Here is a 14967-nt window from a genome sequence, read left to right as displayed (position 1 = left end):
AAAGGGTATTCGGTATTTTAATAAATATGTTCTACAACATAAGAATGAGGTATTTTCAATAAAAGATTGGCATTATGCTGATGTTGATAAACCGACAACTTTAGATTTAATTAGAATGTTAAATAATGAAAAAATTATAAGGTTAAGAAAAGGTAAGGCTCTTTTAGAAATTCAAAAGAAATTTTATTGGTTTCCTGTTGTAAAAAAAATTATTTTGGATACAGGAATAACAAGAAATCCTGATGAATATATGTATAATATTCTATGGGGTGTAAACGATTCAAGTATAGTAAGGGATGAGGAAGGAGTTGAAGAAGAGAGGGAAGAGGAGGAAAAGGAGAAGAGAGAGAAGGAGGAAAGAGAGAAGAGGGAGAAGAAAGAGAAGAGAGAGAGGGAGGAAAGAGAGAGAATAAATAAATATCAAAATATGGAAACCAGTGAGATTCAAAAAAGAATAGAGGTATTAAAGAAATTAACTCATCTCACCAGGAAGGAATACAAAGAATTAACAAGTCTATTTGCAATACTTTCGACAAGACTATTGACATCGAGAAGACATGTATTTTAATTCAAGTTTTTTCTTAAATAAATGGAGGAGAGAGTGAAGGCATTTCTAAGGATTCTTTATGTTTTAAAAATTAAGATTCAAATGTGCATGTTGGAAACTAAAAAGGTTTTTGCACTCTGCAGGAATTTTTCTCATAAATAAATGAGTTATTGTCTCAAATGTAAAAAGAAAACTAATACTAAAAATATTTCATACATTAAAAGTAAAAATAACAGGGTTATACAAAAAGGTATATGTTCGGTGTGTGGTTCAAAAAAAAAATCAATTTATCTCCAAACACAAACTCGGAGGAGATATACAAAAGTTTTTATCAGGAAGTAAATTTACAACTACTGGAATACCAGGGGAATTACATCTTCCAGGGTATTCTTTCTGTGGTCCAGGCACAAACTTGGATAAAAGATTAGATGAGGCAGACAATCCTAAATCCTGGAGTAAACCAATCAATAGAGTTGATGAAGTGTGCATGAGACACGATATTGATTATGGGAATACCACAACGTTGGAAGAAAAGCATGAAGCCGATAGAGAAATGTTATATAATTTGTCTCTGATACAAAATCCAACCTTGAGAGAAAAAGTTGATAGGTTCATCGTGAAGAAGATGATTAGTGCTAAATTGAAACTTGGACTTGGAAATTCAAAAAACTTCTAGGCTCTAATGATGCCATTAAGACTGAAGAGCAATTAGCTGATGAATTACATAAACCAATATTCACAAAGTTTCAGAGAAGGAAAGTTTATTCCAAGGAAGTTGATTATATCTGGTCTGCTGATTTGATTGAACTCAATAATGATAAGGGGTACAAGTATGCTTTAACCGTTATTGATTTGAGGAGTAGATATGCGTGGGTTGTCCCTTTAAAAACAAAACAGGTAATACTCTTATGTTAGCTTTTCAACAGATATTTAATAAAAGTAAGAGAAAACCTAAGAAATTGTGGACTGATGAGGGTAGAGAGTTTTATAACAAGACATTTATGAATTTTCTAAAAAATAACAGTATTACATTATACAGTACCTTTAATGAAGGGAAGGCAGTTGTTGTTGAACGTTTTAATCGTACCTTAAAAGAGAGACTATAAAAAAAATTCACACAACTCGGTTCACAACAATGGTCATCTTTTATTCAGGATATTGTGGATAAGTATAATGACACGATTCACACGTCAACGAATATGAAGCCATCAGAAACATTTACAAAATTAAAATATGAAAAAGAGATTAATGTCAGAAAACCTAAGTTCAAAGTTGGTGATATCGTAAGAATATATAGGTGGAAATCTCATTTTGAAAAGGGTTTTACTGAACGATGGACGAAAGAACTTTTTAAAATTGTTGATGTAATAGATACAGTTCCTTGGACTTATAAAATATATGATTTGGAAGGGGAAGAGATTTTAGGTTCATTTTATTCACAGGAATTACAAAAGACAAAACTAAGCAGATCATACACCTTTGTGGACACTCGAGGGCCAAGTCCGAGGTGTATAACAGTATATAATGTGTGTCAAGGGGGACGTTAGTAGGGTAAGAATACTGATTCTGGCTCACTTTTCCCCATGTAAATGAATGGGGGATTTTCAGCGATTTATAATTTTTTTCCCTAAAAATAAACCCCCTTTTTATCCCAAGGTATATTTATTTGTCTCCCCTTTTAACTTGGAGGTTGAACCTCATTGAATTGAACACCTGGGGGTTGAACAGCTCACTCATTGAACCTATAAAGATTTGTTCATTCTCAAATTCCTTCAATAGTTTAATTTTCTTTGCACAATAATCCCCATCTAAAATATTGACAAACAAAACATTTGAATCTTTATATTTTTTAAGATACCCCTTTTGTGCCATTACGAAATGATAAACTTCTCTTAATGCTCTTGTTTGACCACCTCCTGAGCCACAGGTTATTTTTTTGTTAAGCCCCGCCCACTTTTCTTTAAGCCCCGCCCACTTTTGTTAAGCCCCGCCCACTTTCCACAAAGTATTCAATAAGCCCCGCCCACTTTTCTTTAAGCCCCGCCCACTTTTGCTAAGCCCCACCCACTTTTGCTAAGCTCCGCCCACTTCTCATGAGGTATTTTTTCTAAGCCACGCCCACTTTTCCTAAGCCCCGCCCACTTTTGCTAAGCTCCGCCCACTTTTCATGAGGTATTTTTTCTAAGCCACGCCCACTTTTCCTAAGCCCCGCCCACTTTTGCTAAGCTCCGCCCACTTTTCATAAGGTATTTTTTCTAAGCCACGCCCACTTTTCCTAAGCTCCGCCTACTTTTGCTAAGCCCCGCCCACTCTTACATCATTTTCAGTTCATCTCTGACTCACAAAGAAATCACTAGAAAATTACAGGATGTTATGGTTTTGAAAAATTTCCCAATGAAGGCTTGCCTAGGCTTGCCCAGGGAATTTCCAAAGGAAACCACACCCACCAGTCTTTCTCTATAAAAGCTTCAAACCCAGGCTCCATTTTAAACATTTGTTCTTGCTGGCAATGGTGTTCTGTGTGCTTGTCTCGAACTGTCTGTCTTCTATGGAACTAAACCTTCAAGTTGATGAACTGGATTCAAACCTCTTATCTATTGAGGTAAGATTTTTTATTTTCCTATTTTCAAACTTTGATTGAAGCATACTCATTTAATAATTAAATAACTTAATTAATACATTATTATTTTCTCTCACAGGAAATTGTGTCTGAAATACGAAATGAAAATACTGCTTTTGCTACAACTTTGGGGGAAATTGTTGGCTTGGTTGAAGACCTTGAGTGGGATGACTTTGGTGTTCCTTGGAACTCTCTGTCTTGTATGGAACTAAACCTTCAAGTTGATGAACTGGATTCAAACCTCTTATCTATTGAGGTAAGATTTTTTATTTTCCTATTTTCAAACTTTGATTGAAGCATACTCATTTAATAATTAAATAACTTAATTAATACATTATTATTTTCTCTCACAGGAAATTGTGTCTGAAATACGAAATGAAAATACTGCTTTTGCTACAACTTGGGGCGAAATTGTTGGCTTGGTTGAAGACCTTATGAGCGACCAAGACCCACAGAACGAGTTCGTCCTTGATGACCCAACCAAAGAGTTATACCTTGGAGACCAGCAAAATCCTGAAAAAGAGTTTTACAGCAATAGTACTCATTGTGAGTTATCAAGACAATACCCACTGAACAAGTTATACCTTGATGAGCCAGAATACAAGTTTTACCTTGGAGACTCACAAATTTTGAAAAATCAGTAAATGAGTTCTGCCTTGATGGTTTAAATAACTACCTTGGAGACTCAGGAAAAGGGTTCTGCCAAGATGGTTCTAAATATGGGGCCTACCTTGGAGACTCACAAATTTTGAAAAATCAGTAAATGAGTTCTGCCTTGATGGTTTAAATAACTACCTTGGAGACTCAGGAAAAGGGTTCTGCCAAGATGGTTCTAAATATGGGGCCTACCTTGGAGACTCACAAATTTTGAAAAATCAGTAAATGAGTTATCCTTAAGAGACTTTGTAAGTTGGTTTTACTTTGAATACTTGAAATGTGGGTTCTGGATTGATAACTCACAATGTGATACATATCTTGGAAACTCAACGGGAATGTGGTTATACCTTGAAGACTTGGAAAGTTGGGTTTATGTTGGACACTTGAAACTTTTTTGGGGGCTTTTATTTATTTATTTATTTATTTATTATTATTATTATTTTATTTATTTATATTTTGGAGACTTTTGGAGTTGCTATCACTCTTTAGGATCTAAACCTATCGATGTAGTTCTTTGTCGGATGGTGCTTGATGGGAGCAAGATCAAGAAAGTTCTGGGAAGAAAGTGCAGGCTTACTCCCCCTTTCTACGTCATCAAACCTGAAAGCCTTAAAAGACAGAATTGGAAGAAGAAAAAAAAAACGTAAAAATATATATATATATATAGGTGGAAATCTCATTTTGAAAAAGACTGTGTTGGGTGAGGATTGAGTTGGGGTTGAGATTTTGAATGTGAGGGTTGGGGTTGAGATTTTGAATGTGAGGGTTGGGACACACACACACATACACATCAACAAACAAAAGTTAAGCCTTGACTATTCAGTTGAGGATTCTGTGTTTGGGGTTCACAGATCTAAGAACGTCCCCCTTGACACACATTATATACTGTTATACACCTCGGACTTGTCCCTCTAGTGTCCACAAAGGTGTATTATCTGCTTAGTTTTGTCTTTTGTAATTCCTGTGAATAAAATGAACCTAAAATCTCTTCCTTCCAAATCATATATTTTATAAGTCCAAGGAACTGTATCTATTACATCAACAATTTTAAAAAGTTCTTTCGTCCATCGTTCAGTAAAACCCTTTTCAAAATGAGATTTCCACCTATATATTCTTACGATATCACCAACTTTGAACTTAGGTTTTCTGACATTAATCTCTTTTTCATATTTTAATTTTGTAAATGTTTCTGATGGCTTCATATTCGTTGACGTGTGAATCGTGTCATTATACTTATCCACAATATCCTGAATAAAAGATAACCATTGTTGTGAACCGAGTTGTGTGAATTTTTTATATAGTCTCTCTTTTAAGGTACGATTAAAACGTTCAACAACAACTGCCTTCCCTTCATTAAAGGTACTGTATAATGTAATACTGTTATTTTTTAGAAAATTCATAAATGTCTTGTTATAAAACTCTCTACCCTCATCAGTCCACAATTTCTTAGGTTTTCTCTTACTTTTATTAAATATCTGTTGAAAAGCTAACATAAGAGTATTACCTGTTTTGTTTTTTAAAGGGACAACCCACGCATATCTACTCCTCAAATCAATAACGGTTAAAGCATACTTGTACCCCTTATCATTATTGAGTTCAATCAAATCAGCAGACCAGATATAATCAACTTCCTTGGAATAAACTTTCCTTCTCTGAAACTTTGTGAATATTGGTTTATGTAATTCATCAGCTAATTGCTCTTCAGTCTTAATGGCATCATTAGAGCCTATAAGTTTTTTGAATTTCCAAGTCCAAGTTTCAATTTAGCACTAATCATCTTCTTCACGATGAACCTATCAACTTTTTCTCTCAAGGTTGGATTTTGTATCAGAGACAAATTATACAACATTTCTCTATCGGCTTCATGCTTTTCTTCCAACGTTGTGGTATTCCCATAATCAATATCGTGTCTCATGCACACTTCATCAACTCTATTGATTGGTTTACTCCAGGATTTAGGATTGTCTGCCTCATCTAATCTTTTATCTAAGTTTGTGCCTGGACCACAGAAAGAATAACCTGGAAGATGTAATTCCCCTGGTATTCCAGTAGTTGTAAATTTACTTCCTGATAAAAACTTTTGTATATCTCCTCCGAGTTTGTGTTTGGAGATAAATTGATTTTTTTTTGAACCACACACCGAACATATACCTTTTTGTATAACCCTGTTATTTTTACTTTTAATATATGAAATATTTTTAGTATTAGTTTTCTTTTTACATTTGAGACAATAACTCATTTATTTATGAGAAAAATTCCTGCAGAGTGCAAAAACCTTTTTAGTTTCCAACATGCACATTTGAATCTTAATTTTTAAAACATAAAGAATCCTTAGAAATGCCTTCACTCTCTCCTCCATTTATTTAAGAAAAACTTGAATTAAAATACATGTCTTCTCGATGTCGATAGTCTTGTCGAAAGTATTGCAAATAGACTTTTTAATTCTTTGTATTCCTCCCTGGTGAGATAAGTTAATTTCTTTAATACCTCTATTCTTTTTTGAATCTCACTGGTTTCCATATTTTGATATTTATTCATTCTCTCTCTTTCCTCCCTCTCTCTCTTCTCTCTTTCCTCCTTCTCTCTCTCCTCCTCCTCCTTTTCCTCCTCTTCCCTCTCTTCTTCAATTCCTTCCTCATCCCTTACTATACTTGAATCGTTTACACCCCATAGAATATTATACATATATTCATCAGGATTTCTTGTTATTCCTGTATCCAAAATAATTTTTTACAACAGGAAACCAATAAAATTTCTTTTGAATTTCTAAAAGAGCCTTACCTTTTCTTAACCTTATAATTTTTTCATTATTTAACATTCTAATTAAATCTAAAGTTGTCGGTTTATCAACATCAGCATAATGCCAATCTTTTATTGAAAATACCTCATTCTTTTGTTGTAGAACATATTTATTAAAATACCGAATACCCTTTTCTTGAAGGTATGCTTGGACACAGAAATGATAATTTTCTTGAAGCCTTCTTGCTGTCATTTATGTATTAGAAATATATGTTAGAATAATATTATGGCACGAAACACCTCCCCATCTTCCCATAGTTAAATCATTTTGTATTTCCTTACTTATTATATATAATCCTGTTTTTTCTGTTTTCATGAGATAAACAAGGGCAAAACCATTATTATATTTACCCTTATTAAATTCTTTTATTTGTTGTTTACTAATCGTGGCTCCACAAAACTCATTCTCGATACCAAGTGGATAATATTCTTCCTTACGAGACTGATTTAATTGTTCCAGGTCTTCGAGGTTAATTTTAAATGACCAATTATACCCTAAATCATTCATATCATACCCCCATTGTTCTATTCTCATACAAACGATACGCCCTTCTTTATAAAAATTTATTTTAATTCGAACTGTGAATTCTGTATGACCTGGAGATAATATCAACACTTCTGTATCTTTAGAATACACAGCCGTTTTATTTAAGTATATATATTGTGATAAATCGCTTAATCTCACCAAGTCATTCGCGTCAGTCGGGCTTGGATAATTTTTTAATTTATAAGCATTTTTCATGTTAATATTTTTGTTTATATTATATTTATATCGTTCAGCCTGTGCCTTTGTATAATAATTTGATAAATCAATATCCAGTTCTTGAGATATACCAAAGATAGAACCATCTTTACCAACATAAGTCATTTATATTAGATTAAAAATAATATCATAAAATTTTTTATTTTTGTTGAGTTGAAATAACACATATAGACATAATTGACCACAACACTTGGAATTTAATTCTTGGACTTGAAATGTTTGATAAACACCATTCTGTAAGAATTTTATGACTTCAACAGGTGGTGGAAGACCAAAACTATCAAAATAATATTTGTCTTGACTATTAAAAATACAAACCCAATGAGAACCGTTCCCATCATTATCTTCTAAGTTCATAATAATATTCTTTGTATGTTTCGACACATTTGTTAATTCATCTCTCATACAAATAACCACATTATGAATTTTTAATTTCTTACAATATTTGGTAAGTTGTAAATTTGATGTTGTATTCTTTCCAAATTCTTTCAACCACTCATCAATGCTCATTTATTTATTAGAAAGATATAATCCATTACCTCTTTTCGTTAATTTTACACCTGCTTGTGCTATAGAAGAAAGCATATCTCCAACTAACAATCTCGCTTTATCAGGCAGACCTTCAAGTTTTTCAGCAAAATCTACAATTACACCACTTCCACTAATTTGTTTCTCCAACTCTTTGTTATGTCTTTCCAATTATTTTTGAGCCTGGAGTTGAGCCTTCCTTTCGTTGGCAGTTTTGACCGCTGTTGAAATACCACCCGTCAATGCTCCAACCGCACTTAAACCAGCAAATAAAGGAATTAGAAATGGGAGAAATCCTCCACTCGTCTCTCTTATTGAATATTTTTTCAACATTGGTTTTGTCATTTTAATTTTAAGTGAGCCAGTGTCATTCAAGATTTTAACCTGTTCTCTTGTGAGCAAAACATCAATTCTTACTGCTCCTTTTCTCTGAATTGTATTAACGTTAATCGTACAAGGCTTTTGATTTTGAACACAAGATGATAGTTTATGAAGATTGATTTGATTAACATATACCCCAGTTGGTACTTTGCCACTCATTTATTTAACAAAAAAATTATGTGAGACTAATCATCACACCATTATCTGTATTAATCTGCAATTCTGTTTCTTCCAAAAGCAAACAATATGTATCAACTTCGTCACTCTCTCCTCTTTCAATGTATAGGGAAGTATCCACTCGATTAGACTTTATAGTTTCTTTTTGAGCGCTCAGGTCAAACGTATAGATTGTATACAAACTTTTAAATGCTGTCATATCCAAAATAGGTTCTTTATTTCCATTACTTTCACACACCTTTTGGTAAGATTTGTATGCTTCAGCAAAATCATTTTTTTCCCAATTAATTTCCAATCTATCTCGTGGATAAAATGTTCCATCTAGAGAAACGCGAAGTTGTTTCACCTTAGCATTATCACTCAATGCATTATTCTTATCAGTCGCAGTATCACCATCTGGCTTTTTAAAAATCATCCACAGATATCGTGGCTTTCCTTCCAGAACACCCAAATTCCACGTGTAAGTAGTTTGATTGAGTTTAACGTGTTGACATCTTCTTTTGAGGTATGATACACTGAGTGGTTTTTTTGAGTTAAGTCTTCGATTCAACATCTCTTCTGTTTTAAGATTAGGAGTATATTCACTGATATACCAACTCATCTCCTCAATTACAAATTTATTCTGATCACCAAAAGCATTACCAACACCAAAAAGCAATCTATTTTCATTATCATTCCTTTGTAGTTGAAATCTAATTTTAAGACCATACAGAACTTTATCATAATCACAAAATCCAAATATACCTTTAAGAGGAACTGCCACAGTAAAACTATTTTCTGCTTTTGTATCATCATTATACATTCCTTTCCTTTGAATATATCCAGGGTCTGTGTTTGTTCCCGTTGACATATCAGGAATAAAACCTTCGACAGACCCCTTTCCCATTCTATCACTGAATGTATAGAGTGTAAATTTCATCATTTCAGATACAGCAGAGACATAATCAACCGCTTCAACTTCTTGTGTTCCAATATACAATCGCACACTATCAAACATTTTCCAGAAGAAATCATTTACAAGTGTAGCGTTTGTGTTATTCCCAGCCTTAGTGAATTTAAATTTACACAACAAGAAACTTTCGGAGAGATTCAAATAGGTTTGTTGATTATTTATTTCAAAACTTTTTGTACCATTTGTATTCCAGTCTGTTCCAGTTATTGCATTTACCTTGAAGTAATCTTCTTTTTTAGTGGAGTTTGAGATAATAATAGTATCATCCAAATCATAGATACTATTAATTGCTTCCATACTTGTATTTATTTAGGAAAAAAGATGTTAAAACTTTTGAAACCCTGATCCAAGTATTTGAATTATTTTCTGTCGTTCTTGGGGGGACAACTGAGTTTTACCTTTCTTAATTTCTTTTATTGCTTGTAATTTATGAGATTCTTTCTGAGCATCTTTTATACTCTTTACAGCACCTGCTACATTTCCCACAGCAGAAGCAGTTGAACAAATTAGGTCTTTATGTTTAAGAATAGTTGAACCAATACCCATGAGAGTATCAATTATCCCATCTCCTCTAAATTGATGTCCGACACCCCTTTGTCTCTTAGGTTTATAGTATCCTCTACCAAGATACATACCTTCACCCTTGTAGTACGGGAAAGGAACATCCCATCCCCTGTAATTATTTTATATTTTCCCAACTCGTGCTTCCTCACAATAACCATCGTATTTATTTATTGAAAAACTTCACGTAGGTGAATTCTGATGGATATAACTTCTCCATTAAAAGAAATCACACGATTATCTTGGTCGGTTATCCTAAAATTTACTCTGTGTATGGTTTTTCCTGACACAGGTAGATAAACCAAATTTTTAGGCTCCATATTGAATTTATAACCAATTGGGGTTGAGTATGCGCTGAATGAAAATATTGTATTTGTTTTTAATCCATCATTATAAGCACCATCAATCAAATCACAGTGAATTAACACCGAATTTATTCCTGAGGATATTTGAATGACATTATCACTGTAAAACGTCCCATTAGTTTCAATCTTTTTTGAGGAGAAACCTAATAACTCTCTAAATGAATTATCAATTGTGAAATCAACCTTGTAGTTATTTTTAACTTTAATCGTTGATTTTGAAGTATGTTTTTGAATGTTTATAATAATATTTTTTGGTTCATCACCCTGTTCTTTCATAAGACGAGCAATTTCGGAAGATATTTGAGAAATCTCGTATGCTCCGGGTGAGACTGTTATCGTTTTGTATCCACTTCCCGGATTATAACTAAACTTGTCATTTTTCTCGGTTATATTAAATAAGGTATTATAAGTCTCCATGGACAATAAAGATGCCTCATATTCTTTTGTTGTGTCAAGTTGTAGTGGGTATGGGAATGAAGATGTGTGGTCGCTTGTTGTGAAATTAAAACTCAGGATTGTGCTTCTCATCTTATTTAATATGAGATAAAATGTCTTTATATTGAGATTTATTAATTATTTTCATGTTCATCAACTGGTCTAAAATGGCTGATGCTTCATTAAAACAATTGTTATTTCCAGCCTTCTTACTGCTGAACAACAATAACAGTCTATTAACTAATTGCGATGGGTCATTTGGAAGAAAACTAATACCTGAACCAAGGATACTTAAAGCCTGAATAATGTGTTTCTCCTTCTCATTCTTCCTACTTTTACCAGAAAGAATAACCTTATAATTTAGAGTGTTCAGCAAATCAATATATACTCTATCATCATTATTTTCCATATCCAATGGTTTATCAATATACTTTGATTCATCCCTCACAGTTGAACCTTGCCTTCCATCTTTTGTGAGAAGAAACATTAATCTCGGAGTTAGTTTAACAGGGGGTTGAGCAGAACTTAAGAACCTTAATTCATCATTAAATATCAATACCTTTTCTTGAACAAGATGAAATATTGCTGGTTGTTCTGTTGGAATGAGTCCTGCTTTGGTTTTTGAATCTGCTGAATATTCATTGTTTTGAACAGCATTCACAATATAATCAGGCGGTTGATTAATCTCTTCCAGTTGTTGAAATAAACCTTCATCATGTTCTAATTCTCCAATATGCTCTAATTCTTCCTCCGTCATTTGACTGAAATCTTTTAACATTTGAAGCTTTCTAGGAGTATATTCTACTGTGGGAACTGTGGAAACATCTTTCATTTTTTCTTGGGAAGTTTTTAAAAGTGGTTTAAAAAATTTCTCTTGTTTTTTTCAAATGCTTCTTCGCCCGTTAGTTTCTGTCTGCGTTTCTTCTTTATGTCTTCCTGTTGTTTTACAACTTTTGAAACCAACTCTTGATGTTCCTTAAATCTTCTTGCTCTTTCTTTTGTATCCATTTATTTATTGTAAAATATCATTTAATGAATTGTAAAGATCAACAGGGAAATTTTCCTTTTCTTCATCATTCAAGTCGATGTGTTCAAATAAATCCTTTTCTTTAAATATTTCATCAAATTCTTTATTAACATTAATGCGAGTTGTAATTTCTTCTTCACTAATCCTTGCATCTCTGCTTTTCATACGTTTGTGTTGAGTTTCTTCATCAACATCAAAACCGAATGATAAAATCTTCACTCCGCTCAGATATTTAATAATTTGTCTCGTTCCTTCTGGATTAGTTTCTAATATCCCAACACCACCAGATTTTAGTTTCTTTAACTCACTCTAACAATGTGAATATTTTGTTGTACCAAGAGAAACCTCCTCAAATATTTGTCCTTCATTCCTCAATCGCATATGTTCCTCCACTGAAATATAGTGATAATCTTCACCTTTTACTTCTCCAGGTCTTATTGCTCTAGTTGTTGTTGATACAATGCGTATCACGGGGTGTTTTTTAAGTAAATTTACAATATTCTCATTTGTACTACACAAGAACCTTGATTTATGAAAGTTTTTTCCAGAAGCAGATTTACCCACAAGATTTATAATAATAGTTGTCATTTATATATGTAATTGCTTATAAAACAAAAAATATATCCCTTAATATCTCATCTTGTTTCACAACAATATATTTATATTTTTCAGACGTGTGCTTCATATAATCCTCAAATTTCTTTTTACTACATAATGTAGAACAATTATCTCTCCAAAAATTATTGATATCTATTGAATTTAACTTGAATAAAATAAAAGTATTAGCATTGTTTCTGATGGAACGACGAGGAAGTTGAAAGTACGATTGACTAAGATAAATACAATTACAAGAAGAATGTCTCCCTCTTGTGTAGTAGCTGTCCATTACCGTTTGGTTTCTCTCATTAACACAATCATCAAAGATAACGAGGTTCTTTTTTGATTTATCCAAATCTTGGGGAGACGGTATATCATCCGTATTATCACTAAGAATACAAGTTATAAGATTTGATTTCTTTTTACATCTCTGTGTATCACAAAATAGTTGAATTATATCTTCAATGTTATAATCATTTAGGTTTTTTTGACATTTAAATAAACCTATTATATCTTCTTTTTGAAGACCAGCATTAAAACCTTGTGAGAGTAGTTGATACTCTGGTTGAAAACTCGACTTTGTGAAAATTATTAAATTATCATAATCTAAAAAGTTGGGAGTGAGGAGCATTTTTAAAAGTAAGCAGGTTTTTCCACATCCACTTGAACCAACTATGAGACATCTTAATGAATTTGGGAGATTTTTATGGTTGTTAAATTTTATCTTATTTTCCCAAATAGGTAAAAAATCATTCATTTATATATTTGAAAAACAGGTTATTTAATTTATTATTAGCTTTTTTAGAAACTCTATATTTTATCCTAAGTTCAGGTTTAATTTCAAGATAATCCATTATTTTATTTATACAATATCTTGTGTTGATATTTCCCTGAAAATTACATCCATGAATAATATACAACAACAATCCTTTGAACATTTCTCTTATACGTTCAGTTTCTTCCCTTGTAAGGAAAGGTGTGTTATCATCCTCATACTTTACATTCATTTCTCTAATCAATCTTGTAAAGTAATTCATTTTTGGTGTAAATCTAAAAGAATTATTTTCCTTTTTATATTTTTTATTATCATTAATTAGAAGATAATCACAGAATATACATTGTTTATAGGCTTTTGACTCTGTGTTTAATCCCCGTCTTTCACACGCAGGACAATTCTCAAATTTGTCATATGGAGAATCAGGAAAGTCTAGCATATTTATAAAGTAAAACTTTACTTAAACTGAAATTCATCTATACTTTCAGTTGTATATTACCATCGATATCGATATACTTTTTTCATTATCAGATTCAACGACAACATTTTTTATATTAAAGGTAATTTTAAAATTATCGTTAACTACTATTGAACGAAATGTCATTTCACCTGATATATTAACATCCTTTATTTCATCAAGATTTACATCTTTAGGGTTGTTGAAAAAAATACAAATTTCTCCTTGCATATTACAGATGGTCTTATCTTTTCTTTCTAAAGCTTCATCCATAAGGTTTTTGTTCTTTGATACTTTTTCTTGTTTCATTGCTTTTTCTAGTTTTGAATATATTACTAGAAGGAGAGGAGAAACTTTTGTTAGAGATACTTTAATTGATGTTCTACCAGGTATACTAAAAGCCCTTCCACTGAAGGAAATTGAAGAACTCATATTATTTACCATAATAGTTTTTATCCAATAGTTGTTATATTTATCTTTGTTCAATTTTACATCCTTGACATATTTCTCAGTATCTTTAACAGATGAAGAGATTGATTGAAACTTGTCTTTTGTGTCTTGAAACATTGTATTTATTAAGTGAAAAAGTTGGAGGATAAAATGTTTTTAAGCACAGATTCACCTATAAATTAAACGAAATTTTCATCAAGAAAATTTTAGTTTAAGCAAAGTTTTATTCTATAAATATGGTGAATACAACGTACTGCGATGTTTGTAATCACGAATATAAACATTATAGAAAACACCTCCGAACCAACAAACACACATTTAATCTATTTCATCAAATATCTCCTCTTGAGTTGGAAAGAAAACATTGTGATATCTGTTCAAAGGATGTTTTGAAGAGTAGTTATAATCAACATCTTCAATCACAAAAACACAAGAAAAATGAGTTTAAAGTAAAGGGAGACTATTATATTAAAAACACTGATGAGACATTTAAAGGGCATATAAAAATAAGGATTTTTCAATTTGGAGAACCCGGTCCATCATCAATAGCTGAATCAATTGAAATAGTGAAACCCGATGTTGAAAAATTTATTAAAAAGACATTAAAAGAAATGAAAACTTTAAAGTTTTATATGGGAGTGAAAATGAATATGAAAAGACAAGATGAAGAACAAACTCCTTATATGAGAACAGATCTTCATTTTATAACATCATTTCAAGATTTTTTGAATAGTAGGGTTTATGAAGAACTATCAAGACAAGAGGAGGATGTTGATAATACAGTGGTAGGAAGTGGATTCAATATTAAAAAAATCATCTTTTTAGATATACACATTCTAAAATCAAACCCTCTTAAAGCTTCTTCTTATATTGAAT

The 14967-nt window shown here is 32.1% G+C and overlaps 1 protein-coding gene across 1 annotated transcript; it reads left to right on the top strand.

Moving 5' to 3' along the window:
* Positions 1 to 2192: 2192 nt before the first annotated feature.
* On the top strand, positions 2193 to 3811 carry LOC147020385 (uncharacterized). The gene is made up of 3 exons (XM_085893785.1): positions 2193 to 3149; positions 3247 to 3423; positions 3521 to 3811. The coding sequence occupies exons 1-3, from the start codon at positions 3057 to 3059 to the stop codon at positions 3809 to 3811; spliced, it is 561 nt and encodes a 186-aa protein (XP_085749911.1). The 5' UTR covers positions 2193 to 3056.
* Positions 3812 to 14967: the final 11156 nt, after the last annotated feature.

The sequence above is a fragment of the Eptatretus burgeri genome, chromosome 9 (genome assembly GCF_056783735.1).
Source record: "Eptatretus burgeri isolate ZD-2024b chromosome 9, Ebu_testis_v1, whole genome shotgun sequence".
Taxonomy (NCBI): Eukaryota; Metazoa; Chordata; class Myxini; order Myxiniformes; family Myxinidae; genus Eptatretus; species Eptatretus burgeri.
This window is presented reverse-complemented; position numbering and strand designations above follow the sequence as displayed.

Bases quoted from the DNA above. Each gene is read 5' to 3' on its own strand.
- LOC147020385 (XM_085893785.1), top strand. From the start codon at position 3,057: ATGGTGTTCTGTGTGCTTGTCTCGAACTGTCTGTCTTCTATGGAACTA. The intron at 3,150-3,246 runs GTAAGATTTTTT...TTTCTCTCACAG, and splicing joins CAAACCTCTTATCTATTGAG to GAAATTGTGTCTGAAATACG. The intron at 3,424-3,520 runs GTAAGATTTTTT...TTTCTCTCACAG, and splicing joins CAAACCTCTTATCTATTGAG to GAAATTGTGTCTGAAATACG.